At 50.6% G+C, this 16,673-nt stretch overlaps 1 protein-coding gene across 1 annotated transcript in view; it reads left to right on the top strand.

The window, feature by feature from the left end:
• The window catches only part of LOC134434603 (nucleotide exchange factor SIL1-like), a 56,786-nt gene extending 40,887 nt beyond the window's left edge, over positions 1–15,899 (top strand). Inside the window, exons 2-3 of the mRNA XM_063183258.1 lie at positions 13,372–13,468; positions 15,687–15,899. Coding sequence (XP_063039328.1) covers positions 13,439–13,468; positions 15,687–15,899 — 243 coding nt within the window. The 5' untranslated portion in view covers positions 13,372–13,438. The remainder of the gene's footprint in view (positions 1–13,371; positions 13,469–15,686) is intronic.
• Positions 15,900–16,673: the final 774 nt, after the last annotated feature.

The following is a 16,673-nucleotide window of genomic DNA, read 5'->3' as shown; positions in this document are numbered from 1 at the left end:
TCACAGAACAAATTCAGTGGAGAAAGTAGGATGTGCATAAAATGGTGCAGATTGTGAGCCCCATTACATGTGAAGCAATGACTCCATTTAAGAAATTATTAAAATACAGTGAGCCTGTCCCATGGTCTTTCGCTGCTTTATAACGGTCTTTCATCTCCCGTGTGTGACAGCTTCCCATTGGGGGTTAGCCCCCCTCTGGTACTGCACCGGTGCTGCTTGTATTTTAGCTACCAATTCCCAGTCCCCCTCTTCAGCTGCCAGCTTCTCCATCCTCTGCCAAGAATCCTCAGGCTCATGCTGAAGGTGGGATGAACCTTCCCTCTCCTCTCCAGAAGAGGGAACTTGGTCTCTGGCAGAGGAGCGGGGCCTTGGGGTGCCTGGCCAGGCCCGGTTTTGTGGGCCTTTGGTAGCCAAGATGGCGGCCTTCCGGTTACCGCCCCTCACACTTCCGGCTCTGACAGTGTGGGATCCGCAACGGGGCTGAGTTGGAGGGGGTAGGGCAGCGGGAGTAGGCAAGGAAGCGCTGGATCCCAATGCAGGGGTGGTTCCTGATGCAGGGGTAGGACCCAAACAGGGGGAAGACCCGATGAGAGAGCTGGGGGTGGGAGGGAGTTTGACATTGACAACCCCTTCCAAAGGAGGGACTCCATTTTGTGAGCTATCTGAGGGGGATCCAGGGAGGAGAGGTACTGGAGAATGGGTTAAGGTAGAATCCAGGCCTGTGTGATCACTACAGACGTGGGCAGGGGGTAGAGAAGGAGGGAAGATGTCAGACAGCAGGTGGCTTGTCTGTGCTTTACAGCAGTTTCCGTCTCTCATCCTTATCTTGGTATCAGTGGGGTCAGGAATTCCAGGGGCAGAAAAGAGTCTGGGTTGAATATTAGAACTTTGAACCTTTCAGAAAACTCTATAAATCATATGAAAAAGTGGGGAAAATTTTGCAACTCTTCTAACACCCTGAGTTTTCTAAAAATAGAGACTTTCCCTAACTCAGTCCCAGAATGCTATAAGATGAACAGAACACACAAAAATGACTGGGAACTCTTTAAAGAGCCAATGAACAAACAACTTCCAACTTCCCTTAGCAACAGTCTTTCCCTCTAAAAGGAGAACCTCCCTAACTCGAAATTATGTATCCCTCTCATCTTTGGATAATTTGTTACCCAGAGCTGCCCATGATGTAAAGGGTGGCCCACCCAGAGGACTAAAAAATCACCCAAGGATGCTGCACTGCAGGCGGCTGTCTCCCCATTGATTGCTCTGGTGGCTCTGGATGCAGAGGTTTCAAAATGTCCCCTGAGCTTCAGCAGCTGAGCCAGCCCTCATCCCTCATGCTGCTGGAGGGTGCCAACGGTGCATTCAGCAAGCCTTGATAAAACTGATAAAACATTGTATTTTGAGGGCTGTCTCACTTCACTTTAATTTGTCATTTTTGTCGTGAGGTATTATAGTTCCAGTAATAGGCCCCTGGGCCTGCAAACCCTGCGTCCTCCTGAGATATCATTGCTAGTAAGGAGCTCAGAAGTGCTGAAAGCTGAGGCCTGTCCTTTGTGCTCCCCTTGGGATGGCAGTGGAAGTGCCCTGAGTGCAGATTGAGAGGCACCTTCATGGCTTGTCATGCCACAACACCAATACTAAATGTGCAAGGTGGCTTCCTTGAATGACATGTAGTCCTTTGAAATATCTGCAGGCAGTGGTCTGAAACTGCTTTCTGAGCCTGCTCCTTGGGATCATCTGTGAGGGGCTGAGGGCTGGCCTGAGCCCGGTGCTGTGTCCCACTGGGAGCAGCCGCACAGGCTCACGTGCAGAGCAGGCACTGCCAGAGGCCCTGGAGATCTCACCTGCTCTGCAGCCAGCATTGTCAAGGTGCTGTAAACATCAGCTGCTGCTGACTTTCCCCTTGGACCCCTTGGTTTAGTCACTATGGGGAATTTCTTTCCTGAAGCCCGTGGGGTTTCCCGCTGGCAGCTGTGCTGGGGATGCTCGGGGAGTGTGGGGCTTTGGGGGCAGCTGCCCGGGCAGGGGCTGAGCTGGGGGCCCTGTTGGGCCCATGGCCCCCAGCAGCAGCAGCAGCAGCAGCAGCAGCAGCAGCAGCAGCAGCAGGCGCAGGGCCCAAAGCCCCGTGCCCCCTGGCCAGCACAGGCTGCCCTGTCCTTGCAGCTGTCACCCGAGTGGGGACCAGGGCCAGTGGCCGCTGGCAGCAGCAGGAATGCGAGCAGGGGGAGGATGCCCTGGCTTGGCTTTTGTCTCTGGAAAAATGCGGGCTCAGGGCAGTGCAGAGCAGGCTGGGAAGCAGAGCCCAGGGCCTTTGAAGGCTGCAAGGCTTAAAGATCAGCCCCTGCAGCAGCCCAGATGCAGGTGGCCCAGTTTTCAAAGCTGTGGTGGGCTTGAGAGCGTGCAGGTGGATTTTGCATGGCTGTGGCCTGCTGTCAGCTCTTGGCCCAGGAGTGCCTGTGGCTGCAGCAGGAAGGGTGGCTGAAGGTTTGCTGCCTGCTTTGGTGGCATGGCTGCAGGGGCCAGTGCTGTGAGAGCTCCCTGTGTGAGAGCTGGTGAGAGCTGAGCTCTTGGGGACAGCGCTGTGCCCCAGGCCAGGAGGAGCAGCAGTGCCCAGTGCCAGGAGTGGTGTCAGTGGGAGCCCCTGTGCACATGGACCCCCAGCCCCGGTGTGGCCGTGCCAACACCCCCAGGGACCTCCAGCCCTTGGAACGCGGAACAAGTGGAACCCACAAGTGTGCAAAGGCTGCCTGTGCCCAAAGGAATGGCCAAGAGAAGTCAGGTTTTAAAAAGAAACAGTATTTATTTGCCAAAGATCGGCAAATCTTGGATTTACACAACATGTGTCATTATAACAATTGTTATAACAACAACAACACCAACAATGTACAGAACATATTTACATGGGATCCGATGGGTTAACAATCTTCAAAACGTATTTACAGAGAACTTCAAATGGAAGGAACGTATTTGCAGAAATCTTCTAAACTTTCAAATGTATTTACAGAACTCTTCAAAAGTTTCAAACGTATTTACAAAGGTGTGGCATCTGTGCCATCATGTGTATCAGTCCTGGAAAAAAGGAAGCAGCAGAGCTGGACTCAGCCGGCAGCACTGGGCCCAGCAGGGCTGGCAACTGGGCCCCAGGGGCTGGGCCGGGGCTGGCAGGGCTGGCGTGGCCCCAGGCAAGCACAGGGCAGGCCAGGGCTGGTGCTTGTGGCAGCACAATCCAGGCCCCCTGCGGGCACCGTGTCCCTGAGCGGGGCCATCCAGCCCAGCCCCAGCCTGGCGTCAGGGGACCCAGTGTGTGTGTGGGAAGGGCGTGGGAAGCATCTGCCTGTCTTACCTGTGGGGCTGCATCTTCATCCAAGGACCATGGGCTCCTCCTCATCCTTTATGTCAACTTCCATCTCCTCTGTGTTATCCTCCTCATCCACCTCCATCTCTTCGATGTTGTCCTCCTCGTCTACTTCCATGTCCTCAACAGGGGAGGACATGGAAGTAGAGGAGGAGTCCACCTCCATCATCTCTTCCTCATCCAGGCCCAGGTCCACTTCCATGTCCTCCACAGTGTCTCTGTCAGTCTGCAAGGGGCAGCACAATCTCCCAGTGGGCTTCCTGTCCCACACCATCCATTGCCACATGGCTGCAGCCTGCCCAAGCTGGGTGCCCCCTGCCTGGAATGGCACTGTACCTCCATTGGCACAGCAGAGCACATTGTGCTGGGATTGACGCTCTGGAGCAGGCGGCAGAAAAAGCCCAGGCAGCAGCAGCAGCTCAACGCTGAGGGTCAGAGTGCTGGGTGAGCAGCAACTGACCCTTGGCAGCCAGTGAACTGTCTGCTGTGCTCGTTTCCAGGTCCTGGACGTTCCACCTGGAACCCTCTGGGAGCTGTGATGTCACTGAAGTTTCAGGGGTGCTGTGCAGAGGGAGATGGGGACTGCAGAATGATCAAATCCTTGAATGGTTTGGCCTGGAAGGGACCCTCAAGATGATGTGGTTCCAAGCTGAGCAAGCTCCCAGCAGAGCAGGTTGCTGTAACCCCTGTCCCACCTGGGCTTGGACGTTGCTGGGGATGGGGCATCCACAGCCTCTCTGCACTGGTCCCTGTGTCAGGGACAAGCACGCTGAGAGTAAAGAACTTCTTCCCATCATCAAATCTCCTCTACCTCTTGCAGTTTGATCCCATTCCTCCTTGTCCTGTCACTAAATTTCCTCACATAGTGTGCTCTTCCACTTCCCTGTGGGTGAGGCTGTTCCTGCAGGGTCGTACGTGTGGCTGGACCTGCAGACAGGAGAGAGAGAAGCCATGTTCCCAGTCAGAAATGATGGGGAAAGTGGCATGAGGACTGAGAGGATAAGGAAAAAGTAGAGACTTGCATGTCTTTTTTTTGGTGGGTTGCCGGATTCGTGCCTTTTATTAGAGGCCAGGTTCTCTGTTGCACTCACTTCCTGCATTGCAGCCTGCCCACAGCAACCTCTGTGTGTGACCTGCACACGTAGAGCTGGGAGCGTGCTTGCTTAAACTGCTGGTGAACGAGGCGAGAGAGGGATCTTTGTGTGGAACTGGAAACACCTGAGTGGATTGCACTGAAGAGCGTCCAGGAACGGAGACAAAATGGGGCTTGGCACTCAGAGGGAAAATTGGGGGAAAAAGCAGGGGACAGTGGAAAAAGCCAGGACTAAAACTTTACAGCAGAGGTGAGGACATTCTAGGGGGAATACATATAAGGAAAATACAGCAGTTGAACCGGGTGTTACCAATAAAACGCCATGAGCCTGAAAATGCCCATGGGTGAGACCGTTGCATTCAGAGCAGTGTCTCTCTTTTTCCTTGGTCACTTTGCCCTGAGGTATTAGAGTTCCAGTGGTAGGCCCCTGGGCCCTCACTACTCCCCCCTTTTTGTTGTCTATAAAGAAGTCTTCTGCCATAGAGTTTTGCAGGCCTTTAGCAAAAAAGGATAAAATAACCAACACAATGAATAAGAAAAACAACACCCACACAACAGTCTTAAGCAAAGATGAAAGCCAGCCTTTCATCCCCCAGTGGTTGCAAAGTCCACTGAACCAGTCGTTGTTGCCTTCTATCTGCATCTTGTTTCCTTGATCTTTCAGCAGCTGGATGCCCTGGTATGCTGACTCCCTATGTGACAGCAGGTAGAAAAAACACATGCCCTCAAATGCCTGACAGGCTTGTACATGGACAAGAATTTGTGGCTCGTCTGTGGAAGCGCCCAGCTGAAGGCATGTGGCTCAGTGAGGAGCATCCAGATTCCTGCTGCAGCAGCAACCAACGGCAGCATCCTCTGACTTTGGTAATTTAATATCTGGAGGTTTGGGTGTACTAAAAGTAGACAGATGAAGAGATTAGAAGGTGGAACTTAATTTGTGGTCCCACTAAACTTTCTCTTCTATAAGGCAAGGGTGTGAACACAGCTTATTAGAAGAACCATATGTCAATGCTTAAATATAATTTTTACAAATGTTAAGACATAGAACCTGGTTAGTGGTGTCTGAGCTATCTTGGTTTTGGTGTGTGTGTTCAACGCTGCTTAGGAGATCTTCTTCTGTCCTTCTCCTTGTTCTTTCTCGGGATGCTGCTGTCTCTCTTAGGCTTCCATTCTGTTCTTCTGATGGTGGCTCTGGTATTTGCCTCGCGGTTCGCAGAAACAGTTTTAATGTATTTTGCTGGGATCCATCTTAGGAGTGTTGCTGTAGAGACAAGGGCATCTTCTCTTTCTCAAGTAATCAATGGGAAAGGGCCCATAAATTGTTTAGATTCAGGTTCTTTGGTCAACACAGGTGGCTGTTCTTTTAATTGGGCTGCAGCTGAATTAGTAGGATGCCTTATGACTAAGGGAGTTTTCTCCATAAATGAGTTGTTCAAAAAGTTGAGTACGTAAAAGGCCTTGGCCAATGTCTCAATGGGAGATAATATCTGGACTCCCCCTCTCAGTTGATCAAGGATCCTTTTGATGGATCAGTTGGCCCTCTCGGCTATGGACTGTCCTGTGGTGGAGTGTGGTATGCCTGTGATATGTTTTATACCGCAATGGTCAGAAACTTGTTGGAATCAGTGTGAGGCATAAGCAAGAGCATCTTCAGTTTTAATTTTCTGTGGATATGCTAAGGTGGAAAAACTTAAAAATTAATGTTTTATAGCGTCTTTGATTTTTCACCATCATGGGCAGAGGCAAAAATCTCACTGGAAAAGACATCGATTGAGACATGGATGTACTTAATCTGCCGAAAGGGGCTTAGTGTGTGATGTCTGATTGCCAGATGTGGAGACTCTCTAGTCCTCTTGGATTGACTTCAGCTCTGACAGAAGCAGGGCCATGTTCTGACAATTTGGGCAGGTGGCTAAAATGGATCTTGCTGGGTCTCGGGTAATTTTGAACATCCTGAGCAGTGCAGGAATGTTTTGATGGTAGAATTGGTGGCTGATCCCAGCCTGTTCAAAAACTATCTAAGCCATATTGCAGTGGTTCAGATTTTTGAAGTAGGCAATTGAGGTGCTCTTGAGTGAGAAGTAAGTATATATTCACAAGGTCTGTTCCTGATAGGGAGCACTGATGTTTCCTACCTTTCCTAATTAGTTGTGCAATAATTTTCTGTGGGGTTGTTATCATTTTAGTAGGTTAGTGTGCTCTGAAAACCCAATCAATTATTATCAGGGGATCTGAGATAGTTGAGTCCCACTGAAACAAAAATATATGGAATTTTGGACTTACACCAAGGATTGCCAGGGAGAAAAGAAACGTAGTGTGGTATCTGTGTGCCTGTTTGGTTTGAATCACCCAGGATACCTTTTGTACAGCTGCTTCTGCCTGTGGTGTCAGTGATCACAGGAATCGAGTCCTTCACTGCCTTTAAGGAGAAGAACAGCGGCATGAGATCTTCTGTGGTGATTCCCAGCAGTGAATGTACCCAACTGATGCTTCCACAGAGCATTTGGGGTTCTGGCAGAGTCTTTGGGATGTCCTTGATGTGCAGTGTTTGGGGTGTGATGGTTCTCTCTGTGCTTTTTAGGCCGAGTTGCTTCCAGTGGGGTGTCTTTGGGACTTTATTTACTGCAATCTCAAAACCTTTCTGCTCTACTGCCGTGATGACATCTTGTACTGCAACATCCAAAATGATTTGAGCTTCTGCACAAACTAATGTATCACCCATGTAATAAAAATAATAATGTTAGTATGTTTTTTCCGCAAGGGTGAGGGAATTTGGTCTCCAAGCCGTTGACAAATAGTTGGGCTCTGCTTCATTCTTTACTGCATTACAGTCCACTGGTACCTCTGTAAAGGTGCTGTCGATTTGGGGACAGAAAAGGCAAACAAGGGGCTTTCATTGGGTGCAAGGAGAATTCAAAAAAGCAGTCATTTAGATCTGTAACAACCATCTGCCAAGCTCGAGGTAACATGGAGGCTGAGGGCAGGCTGGACTGGAGGGCGCCCATGTCCTCAATGACCTCATTGATTTTCCTGAGGTCCTGCAGGAGCCGCCTCTTTTCTTTGCCAGGCTTTTGTATGTCAAACACAGGTGCATTGCAGGGGCTAGTAGATGGTACAACGTGGCCCACAGAGAGCTGCTGCTGCATGAGGGACTTCAGGGCCTTTTACTTTCTGCCTGGGAGGGGCCACTGATCCACCCATATGGGGTCTTTGATCTTCCAGGTTGACTAAAGTGTGGTGTGCTGCTCAGTTGCACCGTCTAGAAATCCTGAGGAGTTGATAGGATCTTTCCGTGGTTTGAGAGGAAGTAAGTTTTCTGGGATGCTGTCGTCACACCAATAGGTTTTCAGATTTTAATATTGGCACCTGGTTTGGCTGCTGGGGACATTGTCACGCTTCTGAGAACACAGGGGTTCAAAAGCAGAGCATGCCCCGGGGGAAGCTCTTTTGGGTTTCCGGTGGGAAAGAGTTCGGATCTCTCCCCTGTCCCAGCTGCTGGCTGGGCAGGGGGAGGGTAAAAGCCATGCGGCCGGGAGAGGTAGGCCTGGCGCCGAGTGTGGAGGGGTTAAAGAGAGAGAAGCACCAGGAGGCATCGGACAGACCCCCCCAGGAGACAGAGAGAGAGAGAGCCTGGACTGCCTTGAAATTTAATATCATGTCCTGGCAGAACAGCCCGGCTTGCGGACAAAGGGGGGGTGCAGCGAGAAGGTGTCCGGCCGCTTGTGGGAGTCTCCAGGCAGGCAGAGCCTGAGTTTTTAACCCCTTTTGGTACAATAAAACCTTTACAGAAAAGTAACCTTCCCTAGAAGAGGGATAGAGTGGAAGATTAAGAAGGAAATGGGCAAGTGTGATGAAGGTCTGGGCAAGTGAAAGACGTTGGGAGAGAAGAATCTTAGGTGGGAAGAGATGATGAAGTGGCCTTAGCTGGACTCTTCTTGTTATAGCCCTGGACAGAAACATGTTTCCTGTGACAAAGAGACTGCATCCAGGGGGAGACAATGGCTAAGAGCCAAGAGGGTACATTGTTGGTACCCCTCGGCCCCAGGAGGTGGAATTTGGGGGAGACAGGTGTCCCAAAAGTGAGACTGTGCTCTTTTTGGAACGGGACAAATCATCCTGAAAAGATGACCCTAGAAGCAGCTCTGGTCCATGTGCAGTGGTGAGAGCACTGGAGATGGAAGGAAGAGGTCACGATGGCAGATGTTCTCTGGGCGGTGCCACGAGTGACGTGGGAACACACGAGGTTTCAATGGTGTTTGCTGGGGAAGCCTATGGCACAAGAAGGACTCCACTCCTCTTGATGAACTGAGTATTGATTATCTCAAGGGGGGTGCTGGACCAAGAGTTGGTGATTTGGGGATAGATGTACTGGAGATTTGGTGGGGGGAGGAGGAAAAGTTTTTGGCAGGTCTTCATTTTCCCTGTGTGTTTCTTTTTACTTATAGTTGTAGTTTAGTTAATAAAGTTTTCTTTATTTCTAAGTGGGACCCTCCTTTACTTATTACTGATCACATCTAACAGCAGAAACAAGGGAGAGTGTATTTTCATGGGGGCACTGGCATTGTGCGAGCATCAAACCATGACAGATCTCTAGCCTTCTCCTCCATTGGGACAAGAGGTCCCTTCCCCAAAGTGTTATTGGTGCCCAGGAGACGAATGATTTTACTGTAGCAACTGTGCCCTCAGGACCTTCCCTGCAGATGGTACCTTGACTCCAGAAGCTGGTAGTGGCTCTCCTGATGGTTAAAATTACCCCAGCAGCTGGAACCAGGGGCGATTCTTTAGCCAATCAGAGCGGGAAATTATGATGATGTCAGCTCCTGTATCTAATAGTCCCAAGAGACATCTATTTCTCCCCTTACATAACAAAGCACACTTTAGAATGGGTCTATTTGGGCCTGTAATCTGTGCCCACAACACCATTGGATCAGTTGGTGTGGGGATCATGCCCCGTAGGAGGTTGGCTCTGGCTGTAACTGTTCCTTTTGGAATGAAAAGGGGAGGGAGTAAGCATAGACCCTGGACAGTTATCTCCTGCAAAGACGTCAAGGCGAGTACCTCAGGTAGTATAGTGAGTGTCTCCATCCCTTCCCTGGTGTTGGTTAAAATCAAAATGTCTCTGGGATGTTCCTCAGGCCTGTATTTGCCTGTTGGAATATGGTGAACATAAATATCGTGGATGGGAATTGAAAAGGCTCTTACCAGCTGCCTTTGGGTTCCAGGGCAGAGCTGTCTTCTGTCGAGTTTTCTGCAGCGATCGAGCTGTCCCGCTGGATCTGAGAAGGTCACTGTGCTGGTTCTCCACGGTGTTGGGGAGAGTGGGGCGGAACGGCCTCGCGTTTGGTGTCATCGTGCGGGGCCTTTCTGTGTCTGTGTGGGGTTTCCCGCAGGCCAGCGGTTTAGCTGGTGTTGGAAAGCGTGTGGACGAGGGGGCAGTGAGGACAGTGCCTGTGAGAGTTAGAAGGTCCCTGGTGATAGAGCCTTTATTTTAACAAATCTGTTGAAAATGCCCCATCACTCCACATATAATGCACGGATCTTTTTCAAGTTTGTTGTTGAAAAACTTGGGAGCCTACTAGCACCTCTACCACACCCTGACTGTTAGCCTTATATAGGCTGGCACCACGGTGTAAGGATGCCCTAATGGTGCATGCCTTGACCATTCGTCCAATGGTAGGTTTTGGGGAAAGTAACGTGAAGGATGAGAGAAGGACAAAAAATGTACAGACATGCAAGGCATTGGTTTGAGTGGCCTGAGTAATTTATGCCTTTTATTAGAGGCCAGGTCCCCTGGTGCACTCAGTTCCTGCATTTACCTCAGACTTCCTTGCTGGGTCAGGAGCTCAGAAGTGCTGAAAGCAGAGGCCTATCATTTGTGTTCCCTATGGGATGGCAGTGGAAGTGCCCTGAGCGCACATTCAGAGACAACGTCATGGCTTCTCATGCCACGACACCAAAACTAAATGTGCAAGGTGGCTTCCTTGAATGACATGTAGTCCTTTGAAATATGTGCAGGAAGTGGTGTGAAACTGCTTTCTAAGCCTGCTCCTTGGGATCATCTGTGAGGGGCTGAGGGCTGGCCTGAGCCCGGTGCTGTGTCCCACAGGCTCACGTGCAGAGCAAGCACTGCCAGAGGCTCTGGAGATCTCACCTGCTCGGCAGGCATCTTTGTCAAGTTGATGTAAACATCAGCTTGTGCTGACTTTCCCCTTGGACCCCTTGGTTTAGTCACTATGGGGAATTTCTTTCCTGAAGCCCATGGGGTTTCCCGCTGGCAGCTGTGCTGGGGATGCTCAGGGAGTGTGGGGCTTTGGGGGCAGCTGCCCGGGCAGGGGCTGAGCTGGGGGCCCTGTTGGGCCCATGGCCCCCAGCAGCAGCAGCAGCAGCAGCAGCAGCAGCAGCAGCAGCAGCAGCACCAGCTGCAGGGCCCAAAGGCCCAAAGCAGCACAGGCTGCCCTGTCCGTGCAGCTGTCACCCGAGTGGGGCCCAGGGGCCCGTGGCCGCTGGCAGCAGCAGGAATGCAGGCAGGGTGAGGATGCCCTGGCTTGGCTTTTGTCTCTGGAACAATGCGGGCTCAGGGCAGTGCAGAACAGGCTGGGAAGCAGAGCCCAGGGCCTTTGGAGGCTGCAAGGCTTAAAGATCAGCCCCTGCAGCAGCCCAGGTGCAGGTGGCCCAGTTGCCAAGGCTGTGGTGGGCTTGAGAGCGTGCAGGTGGATTTTGCATGGCTGTGGCCTGCTGGCAGCTCTGGGCGCAGAAGTGCCTGTGGCTGCAGCAGGAAGGGTGGCTGAAGGTTTGCTGCCTGCTTTGGTGGCATGGCTGCAGGGGCCAGTGCTGTGAGAGCTTCCTGTGTGAGAGTTGGTGAGAGCTGAGCTCTTGGGGACAGCGCTGTGCCCCAGGCCAGGAAGAGCAGCAGTGCCCAGTGCCAGGAGTGGTGTCAGTGGGAGCCCCTGTGCACAGGGACCCCCAGCCCCGGTGTGGCCGTGCCAACACCCCCAGGGACCTCCAGCCCTGGGAACGCGGAACAAGTGGAACCCACAAGTGGAACCCACAGGCAAAGGCTGCCTGTGCCCAAAGGAATGGCCAAGAGAAGTCAGGTTTTAAAAAGAAACAGTATTTATTTGCTGAAGATCGGCAAATCTCAGATTTACAGAACATGTGTCATAACAATTGTTATAACAGCAACACCAACAATGTACAGAACATATTTACAAGGGATCCGATGGGCTAACATTCTTGAAAACGTATTTACAAAAAACTTTGCACGTAGTAAACATATTTACAAGGAACTTCTAAACTTCAAACGTATTTACAAAGGCGTGGCATCTGTGCCATCATGTGTATCAGTCCTGGAAGAAAGGAAGCAGCAGAGCTGGACTCAGCCGGCAGCACTGGGCCCAGCAGAACTGGCAGCTGGGCCCCAGGGGCTGGGCCGGGGTTAGCAGGGCTGGCGTGGCCCCAGGCAAGGGCAGGGCAGGCCGGGGCTGGTGCTTGTGGCAGCACAATCCAGGCCCCCTGTGGGCACCGTGTCCCTGAGCGGGGCCATCCAGCCCAGCCCCAGCCTGGCGTCAGGGGACCCAGTGTGTGTGTGGGCAGGGCGTGGGAAGCATCTGCCTGTCTTACCTGTGGGGCTGCATCTTCATCCAAGGACCATGGGCTCCTCCTCATCCTTTATGTTAACTTCCATCTCCTCTGTGTTATCCTCCTCATCCACCTCCATCTCTTCGATGTTGTCCTCCTTGTCTACTTCCATGTCCTCAACAGTGGAGGACATGGAAGTAGAGGAGGAGTCCACCTCCATCATCTCTTCCTCATCCAGGCCCAGGTCCACTTCCATGTCCTCCACAGTGTCTCTGTCAGTCTGCAAGGGGCAGCACAATCTCCCAGTGGGCTTCCTGTCCTCCACCATCCATTCCCACATGGCTGCAGCCTGCCCAAGCTGGGTGCCCCCTGCCTGGAATGGGACTGTACCCCCATTGGCACGGAAGAGCACATTGTGCTGGGATTGGCGCTCCGGAGCAGGCGGCAGAAAAAGCCCAGGCAGCAGCAGCAGCTCAGCGCTGAGGGTCAGAGTGCTGGGTGAGCAGCAACTGACCCTTGGCAGCCGGTGAAGTGTCTGCTGCGCTCGTTTCCAGGTCCTGGACGTTCCACCTGGAACCCTCTGGGAGCTGTGATGTCACTGAAGTTTCAGGGCTGCTATTCAGTTGGAGATGGGGATGGCAGAATGATCAAATCCTTGAATTGTTTAGCTTGGAAGGGACCCTGAATATCCTCTGGTTCCAAGCTGAGCAAGCTCCCAGCAGAGCAGGTTGCTGCGGCCCCTGTCTCACCTGGCCTTGGACGTTGCTGGGAATGGGGCCTCTCCACAGCCTCTCTGCACTGGTCCCTGTGTCAGGGACAAGCACCCTGAGAGTAAAGAACTTCTTTCCATCATCAAACCTCTTCTATCTCTTGCACTTTGATCCCATTTCTCCTTGTCCCATCACTAAAGTTCCAGACCAAGAGTCCTCTCCCACTTCTCTGTAGTCCCTTCCCTTACTAGAAAGGTACTGAGGTCTCCAATGACTCTTTGTACAATGTTCATAAGCTGAAATCTGCAAGTTGAAGCTTGTAGGCCCTCTGCAGTTATATAGTGGCGCTGGGGTTGTTCCTCAATTGCAACACAAAATTCTGAGGTATCAATTCATCAGATGTTTTTATTGTGGTGGAATCTGAGAATTTGGGTCAGCAGAGCCCTTTATTTTCAGGGGGAGTTGTCTGTGAGCCTGACACAGAATCCAGCACTTTGTCTAATCTTTTCTTGAGTATAGTAGGTTTTTTCATTCCTTTCCTCCTGCCATTAGCCATTGCTAGAATGTCACAGTGAAAATAGAATTGAGGCCGTTTTTCACTCATTACATGTTCTTGTTTGTTTTGTCTTTTCTGCAAGGCTGGGCAAGATTGATCTCGATGCAAATTCATTCACATCTGAGGAGCTTAAAAAGGCCTTGGCTAAAATGAAGGAAAGTGAGAAGGCAGAAAGGAAGGTGAGTTTCCCATTTCTAAAGCAATGCACATTGCAGGGATCTGAAAACACCCTGTTACACTCTGCTGAAACACAATGGTTAAAATGATTGCTTGGAAAACACTGTGCAAACTAATTTTGTGGTGAATATGGACCTGAAATACCTTTATTAACCTATTAGTTATATTGTTCCCTGACTTTTCTGTACGACTCAAAGATTCTGTGAGTGGTCTGGGTTGGATAGGACCTTTAAAGCTGATCCAGTCCCACCCCTGCCATGGGCAGGGACACCTTCCACTATATCAGGTTGCTCCAAGCCCCATTCAAGCTGGCCTTCGACATTTCCAGGGATCCAGGGGCAGCCACAGCTGCTCTGAACAATGTAATTTATCTGTTTCACTGCAGCTCAATTCACAAAAATGTCTGCAGACCCCAAAAGGAACTGGATTGCAGCTGACGGTATTTACAGAGGGTATTTCCTTTTACTCTCCTTGCTTTGGGTTTCCAACCTTGTGCTCTGGATAGCAAAACCCAAGTGGCCATGGTGAAGCAGGGGCTGACGTTTCCTTACACAAGCTCCAAGTTGTCCATTTAGTTACAAAACAACCCACAACCCGAAGTAAATAGGTGGGAAGATGTGTGACTCATCAGGTGCATCAGAGCCTCTTTCCCTTCTCCCCCTCAGCAGTATTTCTTTAACCCTCGCTCCTCCTGCTGTCTTGGTCTTGGCTTACTCAAACAAAAACTGAAAGAGGAGTCAAGGCTCTAAAGTTCTGGTGTCACAGAAAGGCTTTTTCTTCCCTTATGTGGCAGCACGGCATGATTTCATTTGCTGGAGATTATTTCCATAGCAGCATTGCTGATTGATTGCAGGGCTGCTGAAAAGGGCTGCTGGAAATGAGGATCATTGAAATGCAAAAATTAGTGATACTCTATTAGGTGAAAATAAGCCATATTTTAAAACCCCCTGTTAAAATAGCTTTTGTCCCAGCAACTGGGCTAAAAGCAGCTACATCTAATGGACCTAAAGTATTCCATTTGCAGTCACTCCTGCAGAGAGCAAATCCTTCCCTGAAAGCTCAGTATCAGAGGAAACGGAGTTACACCGAGCCTCTCTGTGCTCCGCCAGAGGCAGCTCGGGGAGGGATGGGTTGGGTGTGGTACCTCTGGCAATTTATCATTCCATTGACACAGCTTTCACCTCCATTGCTCACTTGGTTTTCCTCCAGCCCTCTCTGATCCCTCATGGGGAGCAGGACAGTGCAAACCCTCCAGCTGAGGCTCACTCCGCATACAAACACATCTTGGCATTTGCGACAAATGCCTTCCAAAGGGGGCTTTCTGCCTTTCTCCTGTCCTTGGGGCAGCCCAGCTCCAGCATGGCCTCTCTGCTGCTTCTGTCCCCTGCAGCGGCAGGCTCTGTCCCCAGTGCCACCAGTGCTGATGTTCCTGCACCTCTGGGGCTCTTTGAGATCTCTGACAGAGCCTTTCCTCCTCATCACATGTTTTGTGTCAGCTCTCTGCTCAGGGCAGCCCTTGGGGTGCTGTTACTGCGAGGGAGATGAGCTCAGGACAGGCTGTGTGCTGGCCAAGCCCCATGACACAGCACGTCAGCTGCCCCCAGCTTATCACTGCTCCTTCTGCCTCCCTTTCTGACAGCTTCTATCCTCACACCTCTCCCTAGGAGATAGACCCTTCCAGGAATTTGCTCAATGCTTGGAAAGGCAAAAGCATCTTTGTCTGTGTCTGAGAACTCGTTGGAGTCACTGGGCACTTTGGGCTGGATGGGACCTCTGGAGCTCTCCAGCCTCATGTCCAGTTCCAGAGAGGTTCAGCTGTAAGATCAGGGAGGTGCCTCAGGGCTTTTTGCAGCCAGGTTTTGAGAAGATCCACTTGCAGGCAAGCAGAGAACAGCAGTACTGCTGCCTGTGGGGTTGATGTTGAATTGGATGGAAATGGCATGTAGAAATAGTGCACAAATGCTGTAGAGATGTAGAAGTGGTGCACAGAGCTCTACTGTTCACTCATATTGTGGGTATATCACAGCTAACTGGGTTCCTGGGCTTCTCAGAAGGACCCTGCCCCTGCACCTCTGATGTAGAGCAATAAATCCATTGACACAGACAACCAGGTTCCCTTTGTGAATTTTGGGGCTGGCATTCCTTTCTGTGTCTGTCTTGTCTCTCTTCATCTCCTATCTTGTTATCTCACATCTGGTTTTTCCTCCTTTTGTTTCCAAGGCCCGAGAGAAAGAGGTGAGGAAGAAGTTCCGGCCCATAGAGCAACTAAAGGAGGAGTTTGAAAAGCTGAACATGAAGATAGAAACAGATTATGAAATTATGGTTAAATTAATCAGCAAATTCAACAGCTCTGCCTCCATGCTGGATGAGAAAGTCGCGGCGCTTTATGATCTCGAATATTATGTTCACCAGGTAACAAGAATGCCTCAGTAACTACCATGTAAAATCTAGGGGATACGGTGTCATAAACGGGGCTTTATTTTTCTTATCAGTATCAGGTAATACAAATTGCTTAATTACCATAATCCTGGGACAATACCAGACAGCAGAGGACTAGTGCAGGCTTGTTTTATATCCAGGTTGGAATTAATCATCGCTTGTGCCAGGAGCCAGCAGTATCCTGGTGGTTGCCTGATTTGTTGTCTGTCCTCAGGCTGGTTTTCTTATCATCTCTTTTTCCTTTTTTATCTCCTTAATGTTAAAAAATGGGGTTTTAGCTGCCATTTTTGGGTAAGTAGAGTGGTGGTTGCTCAGAAAATAATTATTTTCTCTCTGCTTCCATGGAAAGCTGCCGTGGTTGATGGTAGGTGCCTTTATATCAGTTCACAGAGAACGTCTTTGTACCAGGAAAGGTGACAGCCACCCAAAACCCCCTATTTTGTCTTGGTGTGAGTAAGCAGTGGCAAGCAGAGCCTTGCTTTGCTAATTAGCTCTTTGTGAGGGTGAACATATTTCCTGGCATCTCGCTTCCTCGGGTTTGTGCTTACACTTTTCCCCCCTTGTCGCAGACATTTCTTCACAGAAATCCTTTCTTTCAGATTTCTGCGTCTTCTGGAGGCCAGAGGCCTCAGAAGAGAATGTAAACAATTATTATCAGATGCTGTGGAATGCAACAGGGGTTTCTTGATTGGCTCATGCTTCTTGTTTATAATTAAGGGCCAAACACAAAGTGCGAGCCGGGGACTGAGTCCTTGGGCACAACTTAGT

This window comes from Melospiza melodia, unplaced genomic scaffold (genome assembly GCF_035770615.1).
Source record: "Melospiza melodia melodia isolate bMelMel2 unplaced genomic scaffold, bMelMel2.pri scaffold_44, whole genome shotgun sequence".
Classification (NCBI taxonomy): domain Eukaryota; kingdom Metazoa; phylum Chordata; class Aves; order Passeriformes; family Passerellidae; genus Melospiza; species Melospiza melodia.
The sequence above is the reverse complement of the archived record's forward strand: the minus strand, read 5'-3'. Positions and strand labels throughout refer to the sequence as shown.